The sequence below is a fragment of the Myxocyprinus asiaticus genome, chromosome 14 (genome assembly GCF_019703515.2).
Source record: "Myxocyprinus asiaticus isolate MX2 ecotype Aquarium Trade chromosome 14, UBuf_Myxa_2, whole genome shotgun sequence".
Lineage (NCBI taxonomy): Eukaryota > Metazoa > Chordata > Actinopteri > Cypriniformes > Catostomidae > Myxocyprinus > Myxocyprinus asiaticus.
In genome coordinates, this window is record NC_059357.1 from 24837433 (window position 1) to 24863604 (window position 26172).

Here is a 26172-nt window from a genome sequence, read left to right on the forward strand (position 1 = left end):
ATCTAGCTAACATTGACAGAGTTATAAAAATCCACATGAGCTGGTTTATAATTTGCGAACAATGAAAACGCTGCAAACGTATACATTAGCTGATCAACTTACAGTGTAAGGCTCATCGCTAGCCATTGTCAGTTTGCTTGTTCCTGTTGCGTGTCCTCAACCTGGCAACCCGCGTGAGCTTCGAGTCTGGGGGAGGAGGGGGTGGGGGAGACAACTCTCTCCAGTATTTTGAATTTGGACTGAAGTACCCATTTTAAACGCTTGATGTCAATATCTAAATACATCATGTTAAATATAAATCTTTAGTTTATAATGTATATTTATATAAATAATTTAATTTATAAGATAATTGTTTATATAATTATATAATTTAAATAAATATATTCAATGAGACATCTGAAACAGCATATATATATATATATATATATATATATATATATATATATATATATATATATATATATATATATATAATTTAAATAAATATATTCAATGAGACATCTGAAACAGCATTTTATATATATATATATATATATATATATATATATATATATATATATATATGGCAAATTGTTGTAGTACGTTGCCAAGTATGACAAAATTTGCCTTTGTGTTACATTGGGTGCATTCTCTTCTTGACAGTGGGTCATTACAGTATCAGATTGTGGCCAGTAAGGGGGCAGCAATATGCCTAAAACAGGTCAGATGGAGCTCAAAATGTGTCACATCCTGGCGAAGCACCATTGAGGGAACAAAGAAGTTGTGGTGAGTATTCGTAAATGCCCTGTATTTTATCCCCAAGGACATGACCATTTTCAGCAACCCAAAATATTATTTAAATTACAACATGACAAATATACAAGTTTCAAATTACAGCTTTTTGAAAAGTACCATAATTCTCATACCTAAAACGGGGTTCGGACTTTCTGTAGCCAGATAGCTAATGCTGTTCTTGATAGCCGCCACTTCTGTTCGTAAAATATGTAACATAAGATGTTTTTGAAAATATTAATCATAATTTTAACTATTCAAAAATATTTTCTAATCGACTTGCCAAGAATAGTTATTTCTCGTGGCCAGACATGATATTTAATTGTGCTGATAGTCCGCTAATGTTAGCCGATTTCATTCATTGATGTTTTGCATGTTAACATCTCAATCAGCTCGCTCCCATGTACACGAGAAGCTTATAGCTCGCCAAGAACAACATAATTATCTCTCTTTTTGTCTTAGTAACACGTATTTCTTATTTTTCACCAATGGCTGTTATTCATTTTTACGTGTCAATATAAAGAAACCTCTTGGCGAGCTAAAAGCTCTCTCACCTCATTGTGTGCGCCATTATCCGCTTCTATCAGGCCTGAGAATCATACACATCACAATATCTCATTTACTTCCCATTAAACCCACTGTTTTGGTTGTTGTTTATTGTAACGTAACACACAAGACGAGTGAAGACTTTCAGTCTATCATTGTCCTTTTTCACTATATAAAGCAAGATAAACGGGCAAGCGCGATGTTGTTTTAAACTACCAGAAATGGGTCAGATTTTAATAAATGTTAGTGTTATAATTAACGTTTGTGTTTTCATCATGCTAAGTTAGTCTAACATTTAATTAATCATGTTTTAGCACTGATTGAAAGCATGCCTATTCGTCTATTGCAGAACCAAATGATGGCGATAGCCTGATATCCTCAATCCAACAAACAACATGTCAAGTAAGAACACATTTCAGCTTATTGATTTGACTACTTTGTACCTCCTTAAACGCCACCCATCTTTTTTCATCAAACCTTCAGAAATGGCTCTAATGAATATACTGTACAATTACTGTAGTTGATATTACCTATTTCTCTTAAAGGAATATTCCAGGTTCAGTACAAGTGAAGCTCAATCGACAGCATTTGTGGCATAATGTTGATTACCACAAAAATATTTATTTCAACTCATCCTTCCTTTTCTTTAAAAACAGCAAAAATCGAGCTTACAGTGAGGCACTTAAAATAAGGTGAATGGCGCCAATTTTTGGAGGGTTTAAAGGCAGAAATGTGATGCTTATAATTTTATGAAAGTACTTAATTATTCTGTTAACTTATTACTTGAGTTGTAAAGTTGTTTAAACCATTGTTTTAAGATCATTTTAGGGTTTTAATGTTTATGGTGTTACGTCGTAATGGCAACGAAATCGCAAAAGTGATTTTATCATACTAAAATCATACTAAAACACATTGTTTTCATTTTTGGCAGTACTTTTAAAAAAGTGAGTATTTTAATGTTTACGGATTGGCCCCATTGACTTCCACTGTAAGTGCCTCACTGGAACCCAGATTTTTTCATTAAGGGAGGAGTTTAAATTCATTTTTTTTTTTTTGTGGTAATCAGCGTTATGCCACAAATGCTGTCGATTGAGCTTAACTTGTATAAAACCAGGAATATTCATTTTAATAAATGTTAACTAGTGGAAATGTTTTATTGCTCAAATATGAGTTTGCTTGTCATATAGCTGTATTCGATCACCGATAACATCTCTGATGTAGCCTGCTATTTGTGGTGGCCTCTAAAGTGTATCAATTTATGCAAATGAAACAAATGCAGACGTGACGAATAAGTAGGCTTTACTCCGGATGAGAATTTGTTTTTGACGAATGGCAAGTGGTGCCAGGGCTCATTCATTCCTATTGATAAATTTTTCCCCTTCTCTCTCACAGAGCGGCCATCATATGCCCCTCCCCCAGCCCCTGCCCCCACAACAGTAAGTATTCAGAACATGCCAATCATCCATAAGGTCCCTTCCCTCCATCACCCAGACCTGTACTTTAGGTTACTTTGAGATGAGAGTATTGTGGGAAGGTCACAGTATCACATGGGGTGGCTGTTTTAATTTTGTTTCTTTAATAATTTTGTATTTTAAATTCCCTTTGCGTATAGAAATGTTTCACCCATAACTTATCGTGCATTACAGTGCATCATGAGAACTGTTTGCAGTAAAGGGGGCAAGACCAATTTGCTCATTTTCAATGGTAACTTTTAAAAATGGGCTTGAAATATTTGATCCAAATCACTGTTCATTGCTTGGTATCCCAGACACTCATAATTGTTGTTTTGGTCAGATTAAAAACCCAGTCTTTAGATGAGTGTCAGGGTGAAAGATAAAATTACCTTGAAATTTGGCTCAAATATTCCAAATCTGAATCCACATAGCTAATGAAGCCTTTAAGCCCCTCATTAAATCCCTCCACCACCACATAGTGTCTGTGGCTTTGCTTCAGATGAATGAAAAATAATGCCAGGTTGTGCTGCTATCAAAGTTTGCTGCTTTTTGCATGTTTTATGCAAATCATGACAGAAAACAAAACAGGTTCTCCTCATTTTTTTTGTTTGTCCCTTCCTCCCTTGTTTGTGTCATTTCTCATTCGTGTTTTGTCTCATTTGTCTCCATCAGCAAATGCCCACCACCCCTGGGTTTGTGGGGTACAACCCATACAGCCATCTGGCCTACAACAACTACAGGCTGGGAGGGAACACCGGCGGGAACAACAGGGTAATGGTAGGACCGGTGCCAACTAGGGCTTTAGCAACAGCAGAGGGACTAAAACCCCCAGACAAGAGAATACTAAAGCTAACCAGCCAGCCAGAATGATTACTCAGCCTGTATTTGAAATAGAATGCTTTGCTCTTACACTGTACAAACTGATTTCATAGTTTGTAGAGTTAAAGTCTCTGTCGAGTATTGGAGGGTTTTAAGCCTTGGGTAGTTGTCTATCTCTCTCGACTAGTAGCTTCCATAATCATCGTGCATCTGTCAAGCAGTCACTCTCTCTGTATAAATTGGTGTGATTGACTAGTTTAATTAGATATGAATCGTAGTTTCAGAGTGATTGCTTCTCAGAATTGTTCCCTCTCTCCCCCGTTGGCCATCTTATCACCTCATCATGCATGAGAGCTAATGCCTGTCCACTCGCATGGCCTCTGATGCCTGTGCCAAGCAGTGTAATGGGCCGTTGAGACATAACGTGTTCTTGTACTTAAAAAAAAAAAAAAAAAAAAAAAAAAGCTAGATGAAAACAATTGGAAAACGGTGCAGACCAATGCAAAAATGTGTTCGGTGTGAACACTTTGGCCCCTTACCTGGCTCATAGCATCATGCACTGGTGACTTGGCACAGCTTCCTAGCAAGCTCAATGTATTTTAGCTGTCGGCTGAATTTATACAAACCTCTGCACAATCATTAGGGAAGCTTAGAGCAATCCATATAGACTGTCGCTTTGCTTCAAAAAGAGCTTAATGCATGGCCTTGTCAGTGTAATGATAATATGGTGTATTTAGTTTGTCACTCAGGTACGTCTCCTTCCCCCGTACCGAAGCAGATCATGCTGTCATCGTTTTCAGTTGTGCTTTTGCCTCCTGTCTCTTTCTCCATAGTGCTCCATTATGACAGATCTCTGTGTTTTTTGGTGATCTAATATGCCTATTGTGATCTTTAACGCTTCTTGTGGGCTTCTCTTCCTCTCCTGCAGAACTCCACAGGGATCACCGTTCCTAAGCCGCCCAAACCGCCTGACAAGCCGCTGATGCCCTACATGCGGTATAGCCGGAAGGTAAGCAGGAAGGTAAGACACCCACGGTGTCTGCTTTTACTGCTTGTAATTTGAATCACTAAGGAGAGTGCTTCTGCGATCAGCTTGGCTGAAGGGCGGTCAGTGACCTGACTCCGCCCCTTCATATGGTATTCCTCAACATGGCTTCATTGCTTGCTTCTCCCTCTTGTTCAACCAAAGCTGGGAGTCCTACAGCTGATCATCAGTTAATGGTATTAGGACTGTCAAATTAAAATTAAAATTTTGAATATTTGTCGAATTTAAGAAACAAAGGCTAAAACTGTGTATTTGAATTTTGGATTTGTGCCAAGCATTGATGATGACTTTAGATAGCGCAAGAATGCGATCTAAAAAGGCTAGACACAGTGCAACAAATGCAGTTTAACAGAAAGCAGGTGTCTCAATATGAAACAGCATCTAAAAACAGCACTCCTGCATGAGACTCTGAATAAACAAAAACAAAGCAAAACAAAGACGTTTGTCTAGCGCATGTTCCAAAAACAAATGGATGGTTGCAAAAGCAATCGGTGTGAACAGCCCCTTACAGTTGGTGGAGGTACTTGGCCATTGCGTCTTATTCTCTTAATAAGCATTTCCCAGATTGTGCAATTAGTTTTTTAAATGCTTTATCAGGAAAGGAGTTCAACTTGGAAATATGTGTCTCGAGATTCTCGCGTTTGGTTCCACTCTGTTGTGTTCTGTCTGTTTGAACAGCCTCTGGCCTGGGCTCATAGTCTGAGCCGCTTCACCACCGAGTTCAGCCGAATACCACTGATATCTGTGAATATTGCTTGCCTGCATACACAGTAATGAATAAAAAAACAATGTGGTATTTCGCTGTTATTATAAATTCGGGGGTAGTTTACTGTGGCATCTGTAAGTGTAACACCATGTGAACTGTCTATTGAAGTGTGAAACTTTTGACAATATGGAACTTTTTATTTATTTTATGCACATTAGTTGAAAATGGAATGCATTTTTTTTTTTTTTTATAGCCAGGAATGTTATTTGCTGTATGGTTTATGTATTTAATGTGCCCTCTTGTGGACTAAGGAAACAACGTCAATAAAAAAAAAAATTAGCTGACTTTAAAATTCTAATATTATTTGAATTCTAATTCATAAAAATTTGAACTTAGTTTCTCTGCCCAGTTGACAGCCCTAAATGCAATAATGTCTGAATCTGTTTGATAAATCGCTTTCTGTTCTGCATATTGGGCAATTTCTGAACTCTTTCTGCATCTTTTCCTGTCTGTTGTGAGCAAAAAAGTGTTCTAAAAGATGATACAATACAAATTGTTCATAGTATAAACAATGGAATAGTTGCACAATAAATGATTGTATAAAGATTATAGAATACAAAGCAGATATTATAGCAGTTAAGTTTATCTATTTTACTTGAATCTGTATTAGATGATTAATATTAATCTCTCAAATCTATGATCTCGATGTAAAACTTTCAAATTAGGAGTTACTTTTAGGGTGCATTCACTCTAGTTGTTTGGGTGCGCACCCGGGTTCATTTGACGTCAAAGATCGGTTCGTTTGGATGATGTCAACACTGTTCTTCTCGAGTTGTTACATAGATACAGTGGAAAACAGCTGCCGCTTGTACTCACATTGATGATGCAATCGGGACACGGTTTGAACCCAAATTATATGATGTGAACTGAGATGAGGGGATGGAGAGGATACTAACCTGTATTCCATCTAAGCAATCGAACCGAGAGTGGAAGCACCCTTAAAAGGGTCATCTCTGAACACAATACTCGTAAAATAGGTAGACAAAAGATTGGTGCTCTTTTCTCTATACTTTTGATAAAACCCATTCCTCTCCCACTTTTTTTGGGAGATTCCATGATCCCGTACTGCTTTCTGTTGAGCTGAGCTGACATTTGTTTCTTTCTTAGGTTTGGGACCAAGTTAAAGCCTCTAATCCTGACCTGAAGCTTTGGGAGATTGGGAAGATCATTGGTGGTATGTGGAGGGACCTCACTGATGAGGAGAAACAGGACTATTTAAATGAATATGAAGCAGAAAAGGTTTGTTTCTATCAGTAAAGACTGCTCTTTAGGGGTGAGATTAGGGATGGGAATCATAAAGATAAATGATGAGATAATTTTATATTTCTACAGATATAACAAATCAGAAATAAATGTACTGTATATTCCGGAATGTAAGTGGCATTTTTTTTCATCATCTGAAAAGTCCTGCGACTTATAGTCTGAAGCAACTTGTATACATAATTTATACATAACTGATGTCGGCTGGTGAAACACACGCACACCAAAGCAGATGAAAACATCAGTCATAGTGATGGTAGAAGTGTTTTGAAGTTGCCAGTTAAGAATATTTTGCCTTAAAGTATTTTATGCAACCAGTTTAAAAACTTTGTCTTCATAACATTATTGTTCTAACAAACTCTAGACCACTGACAAATGCAACTCCTCACATGCCCATTAAATTATGTTTCATCACATTCGTAGTAAAAACATTCAGTCAATGAACATGGTAATTAATACATTGCAAAGGGGGTTGCAAATATTAGAAATCTCCACAGATAAACAGTCATTAACATTAATAAATGAATAGAATACAACAGGCATATTAACTAAAAGCTGTTTATTTGTGCACAGCATAGAGTTAAAGATTTTATAAACAGATGTGGCTTACTTATTGCGTTTCTTTCATGAAACATAAACAGAATATGAGAAACTGTTACACACAATTACTTAAAGCAAATTCTTCCATTTTAAACAATACCGTGATATGATGTGTAGATTCTGAGGTACTGTCTAAGCGTCTGAAAGCAAGTCGGGCGGCTGCTCCTGGGCACTAATGCCTGCCAAATACAACCTCTGTCAGTGCGACTTATACAGAGATGCGACTTATCTGTGTTTTTCTCTCAACAATGCGACTTTTACCCTGTGCAACTTTATTTCTGGAAAATACAGTAATACATTTCTTGTAAAAAAAACAACCAAAAAAAACATGTTTGCAGACTTTTTAGAGGCATAAATGCAATACAATAATTGATCCTAACTATATTTTAAATACAAATCTAAAACAAGAAATGTGATGGCAAATTTCATTCATTAATTTATTATTTTATAAAAATTCCACTAATTACAATAAAACTTGTGTATCTTTAACTGTACGATTTGTCATGAACAACCAGTTAGTAACTGCACTGCTTGATTAAAGTCTCACAGGTCTGAAGTACAACATTAAATAAACACGGTAACAGTTCCAGAAGTTGTGTTATGTAGTCTAATGTTGTACTTAAAGCTTGTGGGACTTCCACAATTATTATTTCATTTTGAGTTGGACATTTATTCATTGTACATTCATTCAGTATTTGCTTCTGTAAAAAGAACCGGCTCAAAAGAGTCATTTGTTTGGGAATCAGACTATACCGGAAGCACCGTAAGTTTCATGCAATGAATTTAAAAGAAGTGGTTCTTTAGAGTTATTCGTTCAGGACTCAAAATACACTGGTAGCGCTGTGGGTTTTATGCTGTACATTCAGTAGGGGGCAGCGCTGCTGCTGAAATGCGCAGCTAAAAACACTGTAAAAGTATCTTAGTACAGTGTTCCATTCGCATCGGCAGAAATGTAGACGTAGGGGAACCGTTAACGGAACCAAAAGTCATGAATATCATACGGTTCCGGTAGTTTTTAAACAATTGAACTGGTTCTCGGTACCCAATTCTGGGTGAGATCAATATGAAAGTAAATGCCGAAAAAGTCTTTAAGAACACTAAGCGATTGTTCTGCCCATAGATTGAGTATAATGACTCTCTGAAGGCCTACCACAACTCTCCAGCCTACCTGGCATACGTCAATGCTAAGAATCGTGCAGAAGCTGCCCTAGAGGAGGAAAGCCGACAGAGACAGTCAAGACTAGACAAAGGCGAGCCCTATATGAGCATCCAACCTGCTGAAGACCCTGATGGTGAGATTGACTTCTTTTAATGACATGACATTTGGCATACAGAAAGTTCACATTATGTTGGCAATTACCAAAGCAGGTAGCTAAGCAGACAAGTCAAGTGCTAAGGTTAAGCCCATGAGTAAGACCATACTGCAAAATACACAAATGCTTTAAGAATTCCAAATATAGTGATTGTACAGGGTTTCCACGCATCCTGGAAAACCTGGAATTTTGCAATGCAATTTTCCAGTCATGGAAGAAAAGTCATGGAAAATTAGAACAATCCCTAAATGTCCTGGAAAAAAAAAAATTTTGTTCTGGAAAATATTTTAGGATAATAGAACTGTTTGACTGTGTTGCTAACAAGGTTTTTTGTTACATGCACAAAAACATGGTAATGATCGTTGCTTGGAATAGTCAAATACACATTCATGTCATTTTGTCACTGCCGGCGGCTGCGCATTGTGAAACAACATTAACGGTTAACTGTAATAAATGAATCCCTGTCACATACTTTTTCTGCTCATCTGCTGTCATCTGTGCTTTGCTCCAACTAAATAGTTTTAAGTATTGATATAGTACAAAATAAGATTTTTTTGTTCCAACATTGTTGTAATAATAATTCAGTGATTGGAGTCTGCTTATACTACAGTTACCACATGTCGTATGTGGAAAACACGGGCTGAATCATAGAATCTAATCCTAAAAATGGCATTAGCTATAAAATGCAGAATGTCGTGGAATACTACATATTTGGAGAAAATATATATATATATATATATATATATATATATATATATATATATACATACAATATATATCCTACATTTATATATATATCCTAATGTGATAAACTACAAAAGTTTGGGATTTAATTAAATAAATATATAATCTGCAAGCGATGTGCGCTTCAAACTGAATGTGTAAAGCCGGCCACGTGTACTCTGAAAACACCTCATCATGATCATTAGGCAAGCTCTTGTGTGTGTGAGATGACAGAGAGCAGATCACTCTGAAGTGTGTGGCACATACAGACATATTTATTTAAATCAAAGCTTTACAGAATTAATAAGATTAATAATCACACTGGGCCATGTAGCAAACTGCTTATCTGGAGGTGAAAAACGTCTGTTAAAAACACACAGAAACGCCAAAATAAAAGCACGATTTAAATTGACGTGTGTTTACTTAAATATTACAATTGTTGGGCACATAAAATATCCTGAAAATGTCCTGGGAAATTGTGCCTTGAAAAGAGTGGGAACCCTGTCACATAAAGAGTACGGTGATCTTTAATAGGAGTTAAACAAATACAGTTGTAGTATGGATTGGGGGAAAAAGGATCTGTAAGTAGGAAGGTGAAGTTAGTTTTTTAAGTTGATATATTTTAGAGCTGCTGTAGGTGGTATGGACAAATAATAATTTATATTTGTGCGTATCATCAAAGTGTGAAAGTTCATAAAAACGGAGACATTTACCCAAGTTCTGTAATGTTTTAAATGTTGAAAGATGGCACCAACTATTTTGCTCTGGTTGTAATCTGTATTTATTAAATTATTCCATAAGTAAAATCTAAAACCCAGCCATTGTACAGTGCATTTAGAAAGTATTCAGACCCCTTCATTTTTTTCACATTTTGTAGTTGCAACCTTATGCTAAAATGCTTTATTTTTTTCCATATCAATCTACACTCCATACCCCATAATGACAAAGCAAAAAACAGATTTTTGATAGCTTTGCAAATTTATTAAAAAGAAAAAACTGAAACATCACATTGACATAAGTATTCAGACCCTTTGCTATGACGCTTGAAATTTAGCTCAGGTGCATCCGATTTCTCTGGCTCATCTTTTAGATGTTTCTACACTTTGATTGGAGTCCACCGGTGACAAATTCAATTGATTGTACATGATTTGGAAAGCCACACACCTGTCAATATATGGTCTCACAGCTGAAAATGCATATCAGAGCAAAAACCAAGCCATGAGGTCAAAGGAACTGCCTGTAGAGATCAGAGACAGGATTGTGTCGAGGCACAGATCTAGGGAAGGCTACAAAAAAATTGACGGAAGCCTCTCCTCAGTGCAATACACATGAAAGCCCACTTTGATTAAAGATTTAACTGTTTGGCCTCAATTCCAAGCGTCATGTCTGGAGGAAACCAGGCACCACTCATCACCTGCACAATACCATCCCAGCGATGAAGCATGGTGTTTTTCAGCGGCAGGGACTGGGGGACTGGTCAGGGTTGAAGGAAACATGAACTCAGCTAAATACAGAGAAATCCTTAATGAAAACCTGTCCAGAGTGCTCAGCACCTCAGACTGGGCTGAAGGTTCACCTTCCAACAGGACAATGACCCTAAGCACATAGCCAAGACAATGCAAGAGTGGCTTAGTGACAACTCTGTCAATGTCCTTGAGAGGCCCAGCCAGAGCCCGGACTTGAACCCAATCGAACATCTCTGGAGAGACCTGAAAATGCCTGTCCACTGACGGTCCCCATCCAACCTGACAGAGCTTGAGAGGATCTGCAGAGAAGAATCCCCAAATCCAGGTGTGCTAAGCTTGTCGCAACATACCCAAAAAGACTTGAGGCTGTAATCGCTGCCGAAGGTGCTTCAACTAAGGACTAAATTAAGGGTCTGAATGCTTGTCAATGTGATATTTCAGTTTTTTCTTTTTAATACATGTTCAAAGTTATCAAACATCTGGTTTTTGCTTTGTCATTATGGGGTATGGAGTGTAGAGTGATGTAAAAAAAATTAAGGGATCTGAATACGTTCTGAATGCACTGTATATGTTGTAGATTATGACGACGGGTTCTCCATGAAGCATACAGCAGCAGCTCGTTTCCAGAGGAACCATCGACTGATCAGCGACATCCTGAGCGAGGTTGTGGTGCCTGATGTTCGCTCCGTGGTGACCACTGCTCGCATGCAGGTCCTCAAACGCCAGGTCCAGTCTCTCATGGTGCACCAGGTAGGTGGGCATGTTTACAACAGGGATGCAGACTACTCGCCTTTTAGCTAAAGTCACCTTTTACTGACGTCTTGTAACTGACTGTGCGGTGATTTTATGTTTTCTCAGAGAAAGCTTGAAGCAGAACTGCTTCAAATTGAGGACCGACATCAGGAAAAGAAGAGAAGGTTCCTGGAGAGCACAGATTCCTTCAACAATGAGCTCAAAAGGGTGTGAAATTCAGTTTTATTGGTGAACTAATAGTCTTTCTGTTGAGACTGAGCTTAAATGCCAAATGCACTGTCAGTGATTCATGGACTGTTTGTGTTTGTTTGTCCAGCTGTGCAGTCTGAAGGTGGAGGTGGATATGGAGAAGCTGGCAGCTGAAATGGCTGCTGCTGAGGAGGCAGCTCGCAGGAGGGCAGAGGAAAGAGAGAGGGAAGCAGCAGAGCAGGTGGAGAGAGCTGCTCAAGAAGAGCAGCAGCCAGTCAGCGCCCAGACCAATGCCAACCAAGAGCAGACCTCCACCAGCGAGGCCAAGGATGGAGAAGACAAGCCCACGTCTATGGAGACAGGTCTGACTACTATTCAACCCACTAAACCAGCGGTTTGCAATCCTGATCTTGGAGTACCTCAGCACTGCACATTTTGGATGTTTCCATTATTTGACACACCCATTTCAGGTCTTGAAGTCTCTCTATTAATAAGCTAATTAAAAAAATCAGGTGTGTTAGATATGAGAGACATCTCAATTATACAGCAACCAGGATTGAGAAATGCAGTTCTAAATGAGTGGTTCTCAAAAATGGGTCACAGGTCTGGGTTGTAGACAGCAGGGAAATGTAACCCACCTATAATTATGCATTGTCCGGATAGCAACATAAATAGGCTTTCAACATAAATAGGCTAACATCAAACTCGACAGTATATTTGCACAAATGAATATATGGTAGAAGCTAGCCAAGTTAGGCAGATGCTAACATCCTAAAAAAACGTGAACAAAACTACACAAGGTACAAGAAAATGACCCAGACTACATAAAATATGGGTTACAGGTTTAATATTGTGCTGGGCTGCCACTTGACATCTTAAGTACAGTGGCAAGGAAAAGGATGTGAACCTTTTGGAATTACCTGCATGTATGCATTAATTTGTCTTAAAATCTGGTTTAATCTTCATCTAAGTTACAATAATGAACAAACACAATCTGTTTTAACTAAACTCAAATTATTGTATTGTTTTTGTACATATACAGAATACATAATTCAAACATTCACAGTTTAGGTTGGGGAAAAAGTATGTGAACCCCTAGGCTAATGACACCAACAAAAGCTAATTAGAGTCGGGAGTTGGCAAACCTGGCATCCAATTAGTGAAAAGAGATTGGAGGTGTGGGTTAGAGCTACTTTGACTTATAAAAAGCACTCAACCATTTTGAGTTTGATATTCACAAGAAGCATCTGCTGACGTGGATCATGTTTTGCAAAAAAGAGATCTCGGAAGACCTACGATCAAGAATTGTTGCTTTGCATAAAGCTGGAAAAGGTTAAAAAATTATCTCGAAGAACTTAGATATTCATCTGTCCACAGTTAGACAAATTGTCTGTAAATGGAGACGATTTAGTGCTGTGGCTACTCTCCCTAGAAGTGGTGGTCCAGCCAAAATGACACAAAGGGCACAACACAGAATGCTCAGTGAGGTAAAAAAGAAACCTAGAGTTGCGGCTAAATACTTGAAGGAATCATTGGAACTGGTTAACATCTCTGTTAATGAGTCCACTTTATGGAAAACAGTAAACAGGAATGGTGTCCATGGCAGGACACCATGAAGGAAGCTTTCCAACAAAAACATTGCTTCGCGCCTGAAGTTTGCCAAAGACCACCTTAACAATCCACAATACTACTGGGGAAATTTTGAATTGTTTGGGAAGAACACGTAAGATGAAAACATAATCCCAACAGTGAAGTACTGTGGAGGGAGCATAATGATTTGGGGCTGCTTTGCTGCTTCGGGCCTGGACCGCTTGACATCATCAAGGGGAAAATTAATTCCTACATTTATCAAGATATCCTACAGGATAATGTCAGGGTGGCTGTGCACCAGTTAAAGCTCAGTAGAAGTTGAGTGATGCAGCAGGACAATGAACCTAAACATCAAAATCTACTACAGAATGACTTCAAAAAAAGGAAAACCACCTATTGGAGTGGCCCAGTCAGAGCCAAGACCTTAAACCAATAGAGATGCTGTGGAATGACCTTGAGGGCCGTTCTCACCAGACATCCTAAGAATATGGCTGAGCTGAAGCAGTTCTGTAAGGAAGAATGATCCAAACTTCCTTCTAAACGTTATGCATGTCTAATCCCAAAGCACTATGAATGTTTAATGGGATGTGTTCAATAAAGACATGAAAGATAATTGTTTGTGTGTTGTTAGCTTAAGCACATTGTGTTTGTCTGTACTTGTGACTTTTATGAAGATGAGATCACATTTTATGACCAATTAATGCAGAAAACCATGAAGGGTTCATATACTTTTTCTTTCCACTGTAATTGTGCATAGTCCGGATAGCAAAATAAATAGGCTTTCAACATAAATAGAATCAGAATCAGCTTTATTGCCAAGTATACTTACACATACAAGGAATTTGTCTTGGTGACAGGAGCTTCCAGTGTACAACAATACAAAAACAGCAGCAAGACATAGATAATAATAAAAAATAATTATACACATATGTACAGACACACTCATACATACATACACATGGGTAGTGCAAATCTAATACAATATGTTATGTACAGTGCAAATGTTTTTTTTTTTTTCTCTCCAGAGGAATGAAATGGCAGAAGAGGTTGGATGTGTTGGATAAATATAAGAAAGACTAAACTGTGTATTGCACAGTTATTGCTCAATGGGGCAATTTAACTGTTCATGAGATGGATAGCCTGAGGGAAAAAACTGTTCCTGTGCCTGACGGTTCTGGTGCTCAGAGCTCTGAAGCGTCGGCCAGAAGGCAACAGTTCAAAAAGGTAGTGGGCAGGGTGAGTGGGGTCCAGAATGATTTTTCCAGCCTTTTTCCTCACTCTGGAAGTGTATAGTTCTTGAAGGGGGGGCAGGGGGCAACCAATAATCCTCTCAGCAGTCCGAACTGTCCTTTTGTAGTCTTCTGATGTCTGATTTCGTAGCTGAACCAAACCAGACAGTTATTGAAGTGCAGAGGACAGTCTCGATGACTGTTGAGTAAAACTGTATCAGCAGCACCTGTGGCAGGTTGAATTTCCTCAGCTAGCGAAGGAAGTACAACCTCTGCCGGGCCTTTTTCACAATGGAGTCACTGTGGGTCTCCCACTTCAGGTCCTGTGAGATGGTAGTGCCCAGGAACCTGAATGACTCCACTGCTGCCACAGTGCTGTTTAGAATGTTGAGGGGGGTCAGTGTTGGGGTGTTTCTCCTAAAGTCCACAATGATCTCCACCGTTTTGAGCATGTTCCGCTCAAGATTTTGACTGCACCAGACAGCCAGCTGTTCAACCTCCCTTCTGTATACAGACTCATCGTCATCTTGGATGAGGCCGATGACAGTGGTGTCATCTGCAAACTTCAGGAGCTTGACAGAGGGGTCCTTGGCAATGCAGTCATTGGTGTAGAGGGAGAAGAGTAGTGGGGAGAGCACACATCCCTGGGGGGCACCAGTGCTGATTGTACAGGTGCTAGAAGTGAGTTTCCCCTGTCTCACAAGCTGTTGCCTGTCCGTCAGAAAGCTGGTAATCCACTGACAGATAGACATGGGAACAGAGAGTTGGTGTAATTTATTCTGGAGTATAGCTGGGATGATGGCGTTGAAAGCCGAACTGAAGTCCTCAAAAAGGATCCTTGCATATGTCCGTGGTCTGTCCAGATGTTGCAGGATATGATGCAATCCTATGTTGACTGCATCATCCACAGACCTGTTTGCTCAATAAGCAAATTGAAGGGGATCTAGAAAGGGTCCAGTGATGTCCATTGATGTTCTTCAGGTGGGCCAACACCAGTCTCTCAAATGATTTCATGACCACAGATGTCAGGGCGACAGGTCTGTAGTCATTAAGTCCTGTGATTTTTGGTTTCTTTGGGACAGGAATAATGATTGAGTGTTTGAAGCAGCATGGGACTTCACACTGCTCCAGTGATCTATTAAAGATCTGTGTGAAGATGGGGGCCAGCTGGTTAGCACAGGATCGGAGACATGCTGGTGAGATGCCATCTGGGCCGAAGCCTTCCTTGTCTTTTGTTTCCGAAAGACGCGGCTCTCATCATCTTCACAGATCTTAAGTGCAGGTTGAGTAACAGGAGGGGGGAGGAGGGGGATTGCAGGAGGTGTTGGTGTTTGTGTGAAGTGAAAGTCAGAGTGGGTGTGGAGTGTGAGATTGGGCCTTTCAAATCTGCAGTAGAACACATTCAGGTTGTCAGCCAGTTGTTGGTTCCCTACAGGGTTGGGGGTGGGAGTCCTGTAATTTGTGAGTTGTTTCATGCCACTCCACACTGATGCAGGGTCGTTAGCTGAAAACTTGTTTTTCAGCTTCTCAGAGTATCTTCTTTTAGCCACTCGGATTTCCCTGTTCAGTGTGTTCCTGGCCTGATTGTACAAGACTTTATCCCCACCCCTGTAAGCATCCTCTTTGGCCTGGCGAAGCTGCCTGAGCTCTGCTGTAAACCACGGTTTGTCATTGTTGAACTTTAAATAAGTCCTAGTAGGAATGCACATATCCTCACAGAAACTGATATATGATGTTACAGTATCTGTGAGCTCGGTCTCTGGCTGCAGGTCCAGGTCTGTGGCTGAAGCTTCAAAAACACTCCAATCCATGCAATCGAAGCAGGCTTGTAGTTCCCGCTCTGCTTCATTGGTCCATCTCTTTACAGTCCTTACTACTGGCTTGGTTGATTTCAATTTCTGCCTGTAGGTTGGAAGAAGATGAACCAGACAGTGATCAGAGAGTCCCAAAGCTGCTCTAGGGACAGAGCGATATTCATCCTTTATTGTTGTGTAACAATGATCCAGTATGTTCCTGCCTCTGGTGGGGCATGTGATATGCTGTTTGTATTTGGGCAGTTCACGTGTGAGGTTTGCTTTGTTAAAATCCCCAAGAATAATAATAACTGAGTCCGGGTATTGTTGTTCTGTGTCTGTGATTTGATCAACCAGCTGTTGCAGCGCTGTGTTCAAACGCGCGTTTGGTGCGATATACACACTCACCAGAATAAACAAGGAAAACTCCCGCGGCGAGTAGAAAGGCTTACAGTTAATAAAGAGTGCTTCCAAATTAGGACAGCACATCCTCTTTAACGTTGTTATATCTGTACACCAACTTTCACCAATATAAAAGCATGTTCCACCGCCTCTCGTTTTCCCCATTAACTCTGAACAGCTGGAAGCCTGTCAGATGTAATGCGCTGTCCGGAATGGCTTCACTCAGCCATGTTTCTGTGAAGCACAAGGCAGCAGAGGTTGAAAAGTCCTGTGCGGGTGAGGAGATGTAGTTCGTCCGTTTTGTTAGGAAGAGAGCGGAGATTCGCTAAGTGAATACTTGGCAGCACTGTTCGAAATCCGTGCTGACGGAGTTTGACCAGCGCACCGGCTCATCTCCCTCGCCTGCGTCTCTTGAACAGCAGAGCTGCGCCTCCAACTAAAATGTCTAGCAAAACCTCTGAATATTCGAAAACTGGGAAAAGATTGTCTGGTATATGCCGTCGAATGTTCAGCAGTTCATCTCTGTTAAAACTGACTGGAAAAAGATTACTTAACACAGGACAAACAAACAAAAACAACAAAAGAACTGAGGAGCTCCACACCGAGGCAGCCATCCGCGGTGCCATCATGATGATACTACTAGAAATAGGCTAGTAACATAAACTTGTCAGTATTTTTGCCCAAATTAAAATGCTAGGCTGAAGCTTGGCAAGTTAGGCAGATGCCAACATACTAGAAAACTGTGAACAATTTCTATTGACCATGACCCAGACTACATAAAATCTGGGGTACAGGTTCAATATTGTGCTGGGTCGCCACATTTTAAACAAACCAGTTGAGAACCACTGCTCCAAACCCTGATACAAAGATTAAATATTAAAATGGCAGAATATACAATATTTGTGGCTTAACTCATTTATTTGATGTCTGTTCTGCAGATGAGACTCCAGCTGAAGGTTTTGAAGGCCCTCCGGAGGCAGAGCAAACAGCAACAGGAGAGAAACCTGCCCAACCTGAGCCTGCAGAGGGCGCTACAGATGAGGGCACTAGTGACAGCACGGCTCCATCTGAAAGCAGCTCTGGGCCTCCAGCTGAACCCCAGGCCTCAGACAACACCCCTGAAGAGCGACTACCCGCCCAGTCACAATAACCCCACCCCCTAAATCTCAGTCTTTGATCTTTGAAGAATTTTATGTCCTGTAGGATTTATTTAATCCCATGACCTGGCAGTACAGCGAGTGAGAACAGTAAAAGATACAATAATCCCCCCTCTAATGTTTTACAGTGAAAGGATAGCAGTATAGTGATAATGTCACCTGAGTTCTTGATAATGTCAGTCAGCTATTTGACAGGCGGCGCAGATATTTATTTGATCTGACAAGCTAAGTGCAAGATGTTACAACCCCACTTGAGCACTCTGGTGCTTTAATGCTATTGAAAGTTGTTTTGCCATTGGTAAGCAAAAAAATAACTTAACAAATGAGTAAAATGTAGCGCTTGAATCTTTCAGTCACCAGATGGGTTGTGTAAAGAAGAACTGCAAGGGTATTTGCTTTTGCTTACCATGTTTTTCATAACTGCCACTGTCTTAGACTGTAAAATCATATCTTTCTTTCATACTTTACAAGTTTAGTTGAGTAGTATGTGGATTGTAGTGATGATCTCTTCAGCCTTGATTTTCCTCAATTTTTTCCCCTTTTTTATTTATTTCAAATAAAGCCATGATATCACATCACAACCAATTTACCACAGAGCACGAGACATTGATCTGTTGGTAGCTACATTGTATTAAAGTAAACCTCTGGATTATTAATTGTTTTTGTATTGTTGCAAGTTATTCCCTCAAAGTGATTTCTATGTCTGTTTTAAATGTCTGCTATTTTTATGCAGTTCTTTGGAATTCTGTTGTAGTAATTGTTTTTGAAAATGATTTTAAAAGTGTTTTATGGTTCAGTAGTTTTCATGTCAAACAATGGTTCAGGTGTTTAGTTGACTAACAATTTGTGTGAATACACAATGCTTTTGCATTTCACTGTACTCTTTTACAGCAGTGCAGTAACATTTAATGATTTCAACTACTGTAAAACAAGAGCAATATAAAAAAATGAGTTAAGTCAGTGTCAATGTAATGTACAAAGCATACAAACACTGATCAGCCACAACATTAAAACCACCTGCCTAATATTGTGTAGGTCCATCTCGTGCCACCAAAACAGCGCCAGCGCCTGCACCAACCATCATGCCATGGTCCAAATCACTGAGATCACGTTTTTTCCCCATTCTGATGGTTGATGTGAACATTAACTGAAGCTCCTGACCAGTATCTGCATGATTTTATGCACTGCACTGCTGCCACAAGATTGGCTGATTAGATAATCGCATGGATGATTGTTGGTGCCAGATGGGCTGGTTTGAGTGTTTCTGTAAATGCTGATCTCCTGGGATTTTCACGCACAACATTCTCTAGAAATTACTCCGAATGGTGCCAAAAACATGGTGGAAATGCCTTGTTGATGAGAGAGGTCAACAGAGAATGGCCAGACTGGTTCGAACTGACAAAGTCTACGGTACTCAGATAACCACTCTGTACAATTGTAGTGAGAAGAATATCATCTGAGATGCGGGTTGGTGCTGTTTTGGTGGCACAAGGAAGACCTACACAATATTAGGCAGGTGGTTTTAATTTTGTGGCTGATTGGTGTATATTAAATTACAATATATTGAATTCTATACCCTCAAATAATCCCTAGTTTGGGTTTCTAAACAAATTCTAATATCATCTAAACTGAAACTCTGCTAGACCCCATCTGTAGTAAAATCCATTCAAAAGCAAAAATGAAAAAAAAAAAAAAGGCTTCGTTCTGTTCATTGAATGAAATGAAGAGCATATTATGTTATGTTGGTTTTTACTTTGTCGTTTGTATCCATATTACTTTGGCACATGCTGCTCAAATAACTTGTGGACATAAATGATCTGCCAAGTCTGGAAAATCTAATGTGCTTTTTCTATTATTATGGAGATTTTATTATTTTTGTTGTTCGTATGATGATGTTCATCTGGCAGAGCAAAAACCCCATGTGCATTAAAGGATGTGATCAACCTATATTTATCATCATATAAAGGCATCTCCATAGCAACCATATGGAAAAGACTCGCTCTGTCCTTGTTATTCCATTTTGATCCAAAGCATTAGAGAGAAGAAGATAACAGGCACTAAAATAGGTTACAAGCCATTTTAAGAAACAGTCAATCTCAGAGTACCGAAAGCATCCTTTTCAGCAAAATGTGGATTGTATAAAAAACAAGTGCAGTAACAAGCCAGAGTAGGATAACCAATAGATATTCAGTTAAACTTCAAAACACAACACCATTTTCAGTGTTATAAATGTGTTTTAACATATTCCAACAGCAGATGGCAGAATTTCATCTTATGGGATGTTGCTATTCAGTCTTCTGTGCAATGCAAACTCATTATTATAATCAGTATATTTGTCTTGTTTACCAGTTAAAATATCTAAACATCCTTAAATGTTTTAAGTGTAAACCTCATTAAATGTTGATATATTTTTGCTTCAATCAAGAAAATACAATTAGCCAATGGGTTTAAGAAAACAATATACATTTAGGAAATTTTCCCTTACACAACTTTGCTTCTTAAGTAAATTTTACAGGTGTTAAGGATGTTTAGATATTACAGGATATCAAAACATAAATACTATTTAAGATTTATTTATTTTACAGTATGCTGACAAAAAAAAAAAAAAAGAATTGTATTTTGCTGTTTATTAAAAAAAAATAACAAAAATAAAATGCCTCAATAGGCGTCTGAAGTTCCAGTCTTAAAGAACCTCTCTTTCACACAAGTGCACAAACGTACAAACAGTGACTGTAAGATTATAGATTCTAGGGTTTCACTACATGTAGGTATGATGTGTGTGTGGGCATAGTGGGCTTTGTGGGCGTAAAGCAGGTAAGCCGCTCTGCTTGCTGTTAGCTGGTGGGCATCACAACCTAAAAGATGAACTCCGTGCCCTGTATCTCTTTCAGCACTGCTAAACTATGCAATCCTGGTTAGCCTGATGTGTACTTAACAGTTTCCTCTGACTCCTCCTTTAATACAGGAAAAGGCAGATGTGTGAACCGAGAAGACTTGGAGTTCACAGCACAAACATTTACAAAGGCGCTAGATGCAATTCTGACAAATGCACTAACCAACATAAACCAGCATGTTGTGAATTGCAAGTTGGTCTTTTTAGCAGGGCAAGGATAGACAAACCTATAATATATTGTGGCGACTATCCAACGGTCCCCATGAGAAAACGGCTTATTGTTTTAATGAAAAGGGGTAGGGGTAAATTATATATTCAGTATCATTAACTCAGTCTAAAAAAATAGAAGTCATTATAAAGTTTCCACTGCTTGACTACCGACTGCCTTCACCTGCATCAACATAAAAAAAAAATTAAAAAAAATATTTTTAAATTGGCATCTGGTTTTGTATCTGCAACTGTGGTGTACACTCTTATCAATGCATCTATCAGGCATGAATCACTCTGTGTGGTCTGCAGATATATGACAACATCAGCTCGACAAACTCAAGCGCCCTGCTGAGGTTCACACCAGTGTCTCTCGGCAAGTGCATGATGCCATTGTGCTCTCAGCCGCTGGTTGTCCTTGCCTCCTACCTGTTAGTGCGTCACAGAACAGGAATGAAACAACTCGGCTGAATAGAGTCAGCTGGGACACAAAAATGTTATGTAACACAGTTAAGACGTCATTTTCTGTGAGTAACTACCGAAATGACTTGCTCTCTGGGCAGCTTCAGACTATGGGGAGAACAGAGGTCTTTCACATCAACTCCAGAATCATAACCAAGCATTTTACCTCACTCAGAGAGCTCAGAATCACAGTTTTCTAAGCACTAATGTGAGGCATTTCATGTATATCATAATTATTTTATTTTTTTAAATCACATATATACACAATATATAGAACACACACATATAAAAAAGCAGAACAGAACAGAGGGTTCACTTACAAAAAAGTACTATCATATTTTGTTGTTGTTGTTGTTGTTGTTTTTTTTTTTTTACATGTACCATGGTAATATCATGGTATTCTTAAAAAAACCTTGGAGTACCATGTAAATATCATGGCACATGACTTTTGGTACCATAATATTACCATCTGATACCATCAGCGCACCAAATCACATCCAGTGTTGGGTAGTAATGGTCTACATTCAGGGTTGGGAGGGTTACTTTTGTATTCCACTACAGATTTCAGAATACATGCTGTAAAATGTCATTTGTAATGTATTCCATTAGATTACCCAAGGTCAGTAACGTATTCTAAATACTTTGGATTACTTCTTCAGCACTGGTAGATTTTAACAAAATACACATGTTAAAAATACATTCTCTGAAAAACCTAAATATCTTATGCAGTGTTGTTTTAAAAAAAAGATCAATCAAACTGATCTTGTTTTAAGGATATTTAGATATTTTTACAGGAAAACAATACAAAAATTATTATCAAGAATATAATTTTTGCCCTAATATCAAAGGTCTTACTAGAAAAATAGTGAATTTTCTTGATAAAAAAAATCTGATCATGTCTGGTAACGTGCATGTAACATGGCTAGAAATAGCATTTTAACTTAGCGTAAAGCTGACAATTTACACAAGGTTTATTTCTATTTCTTCTGCTCCAAACTTACTTCAGACTTACTTCTCTGTCTGCTCGTATGAATGTAACACATCATAAGAAAGTGTTTCACCGCTGTTCAAATGCACTTTGGATCGTATCATTTATATGTATAAATGTTTTCCATCTGAAAGGACTAAACATTAAATGAAAAAAATGACTTCAGTAATCTCTTCAGTAATCAAAATACTTTTTGAATGTAACTGTACTGTACAGTTACTTATATTTTGTCCCCCGGACTGACATTGAAACAATCAGCATTGCTCAGATCTGTAGGTCCATACAATGCAAGTGAATGATGGCCATAACTTTGAAGCTCAAAAAAGCACATAAAGGCAGCATAAAAGTAATCCATACGTTTAACCTCCAGAGGTTAAATCTGAAACTTCACAAGAGATATGATAAGTGTGGGTAAGAAACAGATCAATATTTAAGTACTTTCATTTTCACTTTCAGAATGTGAAAGAATGTTAAAGTGAAAGTGGAGATTTATTGTAAAAAAGGACTTAAATATTGATCTGTTTATTACTCACACCTATCATATCGTTTCTGAAGATATGGATTCAACCACTAGAGTCTTATGGATTACTTTTATGCTGCATTTATGTGATTTTGGGAGCTTCAAAGCCACCATTCACTTGCATTGTATGGACCTACAGTGCTGAGATATTCTTCTAAAAATCTTCGTTTGTGTTCAGCAGAAGATACAAGGTCATACACATCTTGGATGGCATGAGGGTGAGTAAATGATGAGAGAAGAGAAGAGGTGTCTTTTTTACAGTCTTCTGCACGGAATATACAGCAATACAGTGATGTGTCAGGCTGTATGATTGACGGTTTCCTGTAATACACATCTATTATGCATATGACCATCATATTTTGTCACTGTATTGTCTCCAAAAGGCTTTTGAGAGCTTTTAGAGAAATGTGAGAGGTTTGACATAATCTCTATCAATCAGCTCCGCTTGCCAAAGGTAAATGAGTGAGAGGGGGAGGAGTCTTACAACAGCTCTTCAGCGCGTGTATGTGTGTGAGAGTGTGTGTGAGGGCACTAGGGCGGAGAGGGACCGAAAGCATTGCAGCTCATCGCAGTCTGAAGCTTTGCATTACATGTTCGCACTCCGCACGACTCGTCCCAGCGCATAGGCTCGCAAAACATCAACTTTAAATACTCTCGAGGTGAGAATGGCTGACCCGGCGCAGTCGAACAGCGATGGAGAGGAGGCAAGCGCACCCATGAGAGGCTTCGCGCGACAAGGTGCCCTGAGGCAGAAGAACGTTCACGAGGTGAAGAATCACAAGTTTATCGCGCGCTTCTTCAAGCAGCCCACTTTCTGCAGCCACTGCACGGACTTCATCTGGTAAGCGAGAGTTTGACGCTCTGAAAATACAGTACATTGAAACTGAAGGGAACCTGTTACTGTTGCAGCGCAGATGTACTGTAACTATAGAAAACATAGTGAGCTGCCTACATAGCGCTGGCTCTCTTGTATACAATATTTGAGGACTCAGCTGACTCGGAACGCGTGTATGATGCCTCAAAATGCTGTCTAGGTAGACAGCTTACTCGGTTTTGAGACATAGCCTCACTGATAGTCCAAAATAAAGGGTGTAAATGTGAAATGAAAAGCTAAATGTATAGTAAGAATCACACTAGTCAAATCAAACAGTGATTCTGTGTGAGCATCTGTGTGAATTGATGTGTAAATGATTAAAAACGAATGTTCTAATGAATTATTTTCAATGTGAACCATTGCTTTTGTGTTTCAGGGGATTTGGGAAGCAAGGATTTCAGTGTCAAGGTAGGATTTTACTGTTTGTTGCATATTTTGAATCATCCCAGGAAGTCCATGCCTGTGGCAGTATTTGCAAATGTCTTGCCCTGCTAGAGTAATAGTTTGGCAGAAAGATGCTCTGTTTGAGGAAGTGCTGGAATGCAAAGTGTTCTGGCACTATAATGCCTAACAATAGTAGGAAAATACAGAAATCACAGAATCATTTGCACTTTACACTTTACACACACCATTAAAATAGATGATCTTGATTGCAATCTCCAGCAGCTGCACATCTCCTTAATTTAGATTTTAGGCTAAATTATAGTTCGATTTTATCTTGATCAATTGACTGAGTTGTCCAGCTATTTCACAATGCAAAGACTCTCCTTTGTCCACCCTCAATTTGAGGATTGGTTTTAACCAAAAAGTGTCAAGATAAAGTCATTACACCTGCTTGCTCAAATTTGCAGTGATTGATATCCTCACTGCAGATGTTCATGTTTGTTTCATAGGTCTAATTATGACATTTCTGAAAGATTCATATCACACTTTAAATTTCTCATATGAAACAGTTTTTTTTTCTGCTTCTTGCGCAGGAATTCTTAGTTGTAAGCCTTCTCACCTTTTGTAACATTGCAATTTGTACCACATGACCAGAGTATAGCTGTTCTCTTCACTCCACCAGTACAGTTATGAGCACATCACTGCATGAGTCTAAATTACCCTGAAAAAGTGATTTTAATTCCTGCTACCTTCTTACGCACCGAAGACACTGTATGCTCTTTAAGGCCACTGTAATTACCGGTCACAGCAGGTAATGGTACCCTCTGCGGTGCTGCTCTTCTCCATTTTTCCACCATAGGTTTCTGCACTAGCTCTAATTACAGGTGTACAGATGAGTGTATGATGACCTTACCCACTCTCTTGCTCTATCTTTCTTCTCTCTGCCTCTCTTTCTCTCTGTCACGTTCTCAAATCTATTTACACTCGCTCTAAACCTGCTGAAACCCTTCACTGATTTGTGAGAGCAGCCCTGACTGTATCTGGTATGCTGGACCCCTTAGGAGCTGGGGGAGAAAGGGCATACTTCTGCAAGGTCATGTTGAGGATGAAGATCAAACGCAGTTTTGCCTATAGGTCACTCCCAAAAACATTTACATTTAAATTTTTGCATTTGGCAGAAGCTTTTATCCAAACGACTTGCAGTGCATTCAACGTATACATTTTATCAGCTTGTGTATTCCCTGGGAAAAAAGCAGTTCTGTTGAAACACAGGGTAGCAACTATACATATATGAACAAAAATGATCAGTAGCTGAGGAATTAGGGGTAGACAGACTTTACTTCTCTGCCAAAAGTACTGTAGGTTTTGATGTTCAAGCCTTCAAAAGCCTTCAAATTCAAGTAAAAAGATTTAAGTTATAGTTCAACCTAAAATGAAACACAAAAGGTGTTATATGGACACTGTGCTAGCAAACTCCTCTAGTGTTCAATGCACAAAAAAAAAATATCATGCGTGGTTTGCGCGATATGAGGTTGAGTAGGTGACAGAATTTTCATTTTTGAGTGAACTATCCCTTTAACTTCTGAATAATGCTAGACTTTAGTTAATCTGACTGTAGTCTTTTGCAGAAAGCTTCTAATGGAACAAGATATTCACATTTAACTTAAAAGGTGTACTCAGTAATTTTTTGTTTATGCTGTGGTGGACTTGTACTGACACCTTTAAACAAGCCTGGTCACTTGGTGGCCATATTCGTAACACCTCAGGGCAACATTGTTCTATTGATACAAGTACAGCTCCTATCCACTTAAATGAGGAAAAGCTAAATCTTCAAAACGGTGGGTCAAGAAATATTACAATCTAATGACATTTTAAATGAACAATAAAATCTGACAACGTTATCATAAAAATTGCTTCTTAAGCTCAAATCAAGGGCAGGAATTAAGGGAGGCTCAGGGCATAAATACC

At 38.9% G+C, this 26172-nt stretch overlaps 2 protein-coding genes across 7 annotated transcripts in view; both read left to right on the forward strand.

Annotated features, from left to right (window-relative positions):
- Nucleotides 1–657: 657 nt before the first annotated feature.
- Nucleotides 658–19871, forward strand: LOC127451230 (SWI/SNF-related matrix-associated actin-dependent regulator of chromatin subfamily E member 1-like). Of its 4 annotated transcripts, none has more exons than XM_051715747.1 (11): nt 658–765; nt 1667–1719; nt 2710–2753; nt 3444–3548; nt 4519–4611; nt 6509–6640; nt 8382–8553; nt 11341–11513; nt 11622–11723; nt 11833–12067; nt 17658–19871. In XM_051715747.1, exons 2-11 carry the CDS (start codon nt 1713–1715, stop codon nt 17867–17869), a joined length of 1275 nt encoding a protein of 424 aa, XP_051571707.1. In that variant the 5' UTR covers nt 658–765; nt 1667–1712; the 3' UTR covers nt 17870–19871. The 4 variants fall into 4 exon arrangements, with proteins under 4 accessions (XP_051571707.1, XP_051571709.1, XP_051571708.1 ...); XM_051715749.1 differs by having other exon boundaries at nt 4519–4599; XM_051715748.1 differs by having other exon boundaries at nt 3444–3542.
- A 3622-nt stretch (nt 19872–23493) lies between these two features.
- LOC127451229 (protein kinase C beta type) overlaps nt 23494–26172 on the forward strand; it is a 237699-nt gene continuing 235020 nt past the window's right edge. For all 3 annotated transcript variants that reach the window (XM_051715746.1, XM_051715744.1, XM_051715745.1), the window contains exons 1-2: nt 23494–23787; nt 24197–24228. In XM_051715746.1, coding sequence (XP_051571706.1) covers nt 23612–23787; nt 24197–24228 — 208 coding nt within the window. In that variant the 5' untranslated portion in view covers nt 23494–23611. The remainder of the gene's footprint in view (nt 23788–24196; nt 24229–26172) is intronic.